The sequence below is a fragment of the Sycon ciliatum genome, chromosome 1, assembly GCF_964019385.1.
Source record: "Sycon ciliatum chromosome 1, ocSycCili1.1, whole genome shotgun sequence".
Classification (NCBI taxonomy): domain Eukaryota; kingdom Metazoa; phylum Porifera; class Calcarea; order Leucosolenida; family Sycettidae; genus Sycon; species Sycon ciliatum.
Window position 1 is genome coordinate 50,414,745 of NC_088643.1, and position 5,650 is coordinate 50,420,394.

At 48.4% G+C, this 5,650-nt stretch overlaps 1 protein-coding gene across 1 annotated transcript in view; it reads left to right on the plus strand.

Annotated features, from left to right (window-relative positions):
* The first annotated feature begins 542 nt into the window (after positions 1-542).
* LOC135830901 (serine/threonine-protein kinase D2-like) overlaps positions 543-5,650 on the plus strand; it is a 22,575-nt gene continuing 17,467 nt past the window's right edge. Inside the window, exon 1 of the mRNA XM_065343119.1 lies at positions 543-1,080. Coding sequence (XP_065199191.1) covers positions 934-1,080 — 147 coding nt within the window. The 5' untranslated portion in view covers positions 543-933. The remainder of the gene's footprint in view (positions 1,081-5,650) is intronic.

Genomic DNA, 5,650 nt, shown 5'->3' on the forward strand with positions numbered 1-5,650 from the left:
TTGTGGACCTCCACTCCATGATCCAGTCCAGACTCAGTCAGACTCAGAGTCGTATAAACCGGGTTCCCTGCACTAGTTTAGAACGTCAAAAGCCGACTGTCTGTGACCATGTCACATGTGTATGTGACTGCACCAGGTATGTTATGTGTGAGTGTGACGGAACTCAGTCATCTTGACTCCCAGTGGCAGTGTGTCAGTACTGCCAGTGATAGCTAGTACTAGTAGTAGATCTCCTACCACCACTGCACTGTACCAGTCCTACTCCTACTTCCTAGTCCTATGCCATGCCTATGCCTATGGCTATGGCTATGAGTATGACTATGACTATGAAGTATGAGTCTATGACTCCTATCTCAGCAAGTGTCTGTGTAGTGACAGTAGTGTGTAGCGACACCACGTCTGTGAGTGTGAGTGTGACGGACTCTCAACACTACATAGTAGACCATGCATGGTACTTGGTAGACGTAGACTACTGCATGCAGTACAGTATGCCGCTTCAGGCGCTTGATCTAGCTCACTGAGCGGGTCACGCAAGCTGAGAGTCACATACTGCAGAGGCTGAAGTCCTTTTTCCGAGTCTGAGAGAAAGGTTGGAAATGATCCAGGTCTAGTTTTGGAAGCCCATCTGCATTCGCCAACTAAGTTGCGTGTCTTGCCTGCATGGTCTAGACTAACTAGAATTTGCTCTGTCCCTTAGGTCAGCTTTTGCGCTCGAGAAGTGCATGATAGTCTTGGCTGTCGCTGTGAGTTTGTTCCCCATCTGACTGTCTATAGCTGTTTCACTTTGGTAGCGTCAAAGGAGCATGGCTTAGCAACACGGTACATGTCCTTTTCGCTCAGTACACGGTGGTAGAAAGCTCTTGTTGAATGTTGTAGTATTACTAAGCAAGTGACTGCTGTAGCGGTGTGCTCCCTACGGTCTGCACTGCCATCATGGCCTTGGAGGCGATGGATGATGTCTCAACATTGTCAGGAATAACCCTGACGTTCCAGTGTGGACTGTACCGCGATAAGCAAATGCTCGTTCCGACCACCATGCAGAGTCTCAGGCAGCAGGCGCTGGTCTTCTTGGCACGAAAGGTACTTTGGCTAACTGAGGCCACTAGGGTCGTGATGATCATGATGATTGTGTTGAAATAGGGGGCGATCTAAGCTTGTTGGACTCCTGCCTGTGCTCGTGCCGCACCGTGCGCCACTGGCTGTGCCATTCTGTTCAAACTAATTATTGTTGCCTTTCCTCTGTGTGTGATGAGTGCGCCTGGCACTCTTGAGTCTTGTGCGTGGTAGCCTGGTAAGAACGTGGACGTGTGTGCCTGTTGTTCGCGAAACGGCACACGACATTACGTGGGATGACTGCGAATGCCTAGCGTGCTTTCTAGGCCCCGCTGACCTGAACTATCCATTATGTTACCTGTACAGTACTCAGTAGATCTACTTGAAGTAACTGGTGCTCTCCAGGTTGTGGAGGGTAGTAGGTAATGGTTTGTGTGACTTGCGGTGTCCTGTTAGTCTGCAAGTGCAAGAATAAGAACTGCTAGCTAGTTGTTCACGCTCACAATCACCTGATGAAGCCCGCGTTCAACAAAAAGAATGGCGCTCTGGGCCTCTGTGTTGTCGACCCTCGATTCGAATGCCACTCGGACTACTGCCGCCGCTGCCGTGAATGTTGTGTACGTGTGCGTGTTGGAGATGCTCGATCGAGCGCTCGTATGGTGAACACGGTCGGTTACACGTTGCGCCTACTCATCGGTTATCTAGAGTTTTTGTTCGCACCAGGCCGGAGGAGAACATTCCAACAATACGTTGACGTGCGATTCATTCCGTCTCTTCCGCGCTCTCTCGTCTTGTCGAACTATGTATTGTTGCTTGTGTCGAAGAATGGTCTGCGCTGTAAGCCATTACAATACTGTAGGGCAGCGATGACTTCCAAACCCTTTTTCTTCTCGCCAGGATGTGGCCTAACGAGGCAGTAAATTGGGTGCTTCCTCGGAATACGGCGCATTGAATGCGTTGCAGTAGTAGTGGATTGACTCAACGTTAGTCGTTAGTCCACCCGGGAAGTGCCCTGCATGGTGCACCAACTAGGCTGTGTGCTGCTAATGTTATGTGCCGCATGCGATCGATGACTTGAACTTGAAGGCATGCTGATGATGGTGCTGCTGCCCAGCCTCAAATACTCACCTACTACTACTAGTCCCAGCTCATCACAACGGAGGTTCACCGGAGAATGAACGCCGAACGATTGTCAGCTGGATCAGGCGTTGTATAATGATTGATATATACAGAGTCAGCAGATCAAAGGCTTGACTTGGCCGGCGACGTCCAGCCAGAGACTTCAACAAATCAGAAAGGCTCACAGCGAACAGGTTTTGGAATCGAGTCGACATGTAGATTCTACGTATCGTTACGTTCGTGTTTGAACCAGTCTAGCAACAGGCGCGGACAGCTAGGACCCTTCTGCGAAGTTCTGGTTTTTGTTCTCCAGATGGAACTACGCGCCCCCGAAATGCTCGAGAAATCGAAATCGTCATAAAGACACAGAGCGGAAATCGATGCATCCAGTTGATCTGGATTACGTGTAGCAGTAACTATCCATGGTAAACTAAAACTGTAAAACAGATACTGGTAGAGTGATGATGCCTGATGGTCCTCTGTCTCTGCATCTGTCTGCACAAAATAAATGTCCATGGCTATGCAGACCTACAATGCTACATGCAGTCAGTGTTAGCCTTGGCTTGGTCCTTGGGTTTGCTCTGGCGTGGCTGTAGTCATGGTAGTGTTGATGTCCATAATGCAATGTCCTGTACTACTAGTACTAGGCTGTAGCCACAGTGTTGTGCAGTCCTCTACAAATGCCACAGTCATTACGACATTAGAAGCAACTCAGCCAGTCAGTGCTTTGTGCTAATGTTGGCCAGTTTCCCCCACTGTCCCATACATGGCCCAGGCTCCAATGCATCAGTGGCAATGAATGGCAGTGGGTTTTGTGCCTTGTCAGACTGCCAGTGCTGCAGAATCTGATGATAACTGATAGTGATACAAGGATGATGCATTATGGTGCCCATTGGGAACAGAAGTTCCAGGTTCACATGATTTTTGTGGGAATGGCAACCTGTGCTGCATGCACAGCGAGGTTTCATTTCTTGTAGTACAAAACATGGCCATTGGCCTTGGCAATAATACTCATGTCAAACTGCAGGAGTGCGTATACAATTACTAGGCTATGCAGACATTTTGCTGCTTCCTAGTATTACACAGCGCTACCCCTGGTGTGGGAGTAGTTGGACATCTATATTTGGAAAGCCAGAAACAGTGAAAGAATTGAGAGAAAGTAGATAAATTGGACACAAGAAAGATTTGTGTCCAATTTTAATGTTTATCACTTGAGTGAGAGGCTCCATCTTGTCAATGTATACTCTCGGCTAGTACAAGGACTCTGTGATGCACCCCCCCCCCCCCTCCTCTTCCACTACAACACAATTTATAAAATGTTATTGTGAAGTCTTATATAAAGCTGCACTTGAACAAAAGCTGATCTAACTGGCTGGTCTCAGACAAAACCTGCCGTGTTAGACCCATTCAATGGCCTGCTAGCTGCCCTTGAAGATTGCGGGAGGCTTCCGAGAGAAAGGAAGAAATGTGCGAAGCACACCCTGGGAAATGGTGTCTGGTGCTATCATAGGCCTTGTGTACTGCTAGTACATGCAGTCAGCAACATAGCCTTGTACACTCGCCTTGGGAGTTATACACAGACACACACACACACTCTCTCTCTCACACACATGTACACACTCTCTCTCACGCACACACACACACGCGTGCGCACGCACACATACACACACACACACTCCCTCTCTCTCTCACACACACACTCCCTCTCTCTCTCTCACACACACACACACATACACACATGCATGTGCATGCACACACACACACACACACACACACACACACACGCATACACACACACGTACACACACACACAAGCGCGCACACACACACACACGTGACACACACACACGTGACACACACACAACTGGAATCACGGTCTTGTGTAGAAACACATCATCCTCTGATCGAGGTCAATCAAGTTCTACGGAAGTTCACCGGCTACCGCAGATTTTCTACTCACTCACATTACACGTGCGCACAAATATCACGTCCTGTTTACTGATTGTGTTCCTGTGGCACTCAGCTGTAATCGTGAAGTATCATGAATGGCGAGGGCGCTTGTCCCGTGCTATGTCGTGGATTAATTGCGAAGCCGCAGCTTGTGCAAGCTAGTGGAAGGCAGGCACAAATCAGAACCTGGCACTCCCGATTCCAGCCGTGACCGTGATTCAATGCACTGCTTAACGTTATCAGCGTGTGAGTGTTTTAAAAAAAACCATAGCAAGAAGCAAGCGTACACCGTGCAACAAAGTGCCCTTAGAATGCGGTGCACGACGCCTCGTTTTACCCATGACTTTCGTCACGGAAGATAGACATGTGAGAGTTACAAAAGTCAGTATTGTCGGAGAAGGGCAGAGGCATGGCAGAAGTGTTTCTTAGAAACAGCCACTTCCTATTCCAGACGAATGCCAGATGTTCAAAGGTGTTTGATTGAGCTCTCGGTTGGAGTGTGGCGCTCACGCCGATGTGTGCGTATGTGTGTGGCAGCTGAGCAAGTTTTCACACACACATATGTCCATGTACATGTTGAACTATGGACTGGCTAGTGTGTACAGGGTGGCAGTGTGTGCAGTGTGGCAGTGTGCTGGTGGCTAGCTCAGGCGCTATGGTTTCAATTGACAGCAGTGCGCCGCCTGCACTGCAAGTGGAGCAGTATCTATAGCGTGTAGTTCTGGTGGTGCAACACATCCCACTGCAGCAGCAGCAGCAGCAACTTGGCATCCTAGACTAGAGCACAGCAATATAAAGTTAGTGCGAATGACACCATCGTATATGCTAAGCTTGGCACGGGGTGGGTTTTTGTGCAGTTGTAGTTGGGGGTGAAGCGACTGACCCAAAGTCCTTGTCGACTAGATTCAATCCTATCGACTGACTATCGACTGGTTATCGACTGACATTGCCCTCACACATGAACACAAGCACAGCATATTTACGCATACATCATGACATGCACAGGCATGTGCATACACTCATGCACAAGCACACAGAAGCGAAACATGATCACATTGACCATAGTAGATTTCAACAAAGCACAATATAAGCACATATTAATCATTGCAGTTTCAACGTTCCAACGGACCCATGCGGCGTGTACTTCTGGGTTATTATAGATGTATTCTTTTTAACATACGTACGAGTTGATAAGGGGTTTCCTTCTATCGACTGAATCGACTGGCCAGTCGACTTATCGACTCAGTCATTTCACCCCTAGTTCTACAGTCCATTCACAAAAAGATGGGCCCTGGCTCTGGCGAGCTCCCGTATTAGGCGATTTTTCAAGATATTATCGTACACAGTGCAGTGCTGTGAAATTTGAAATTTGAAAAAGGGTCCCAAAAGGGTACCTGAACTGGGGTTCGAACCGTACAATGCACTGTTGCAGGCAGGGTCAAACGGCCTGGATTTTGATGGGTTTTCCCAATTCAGTGCTCTTGGGGCAAAACCTGGCCAAAATCCTATTCTTGCCGCAAGAATAGGA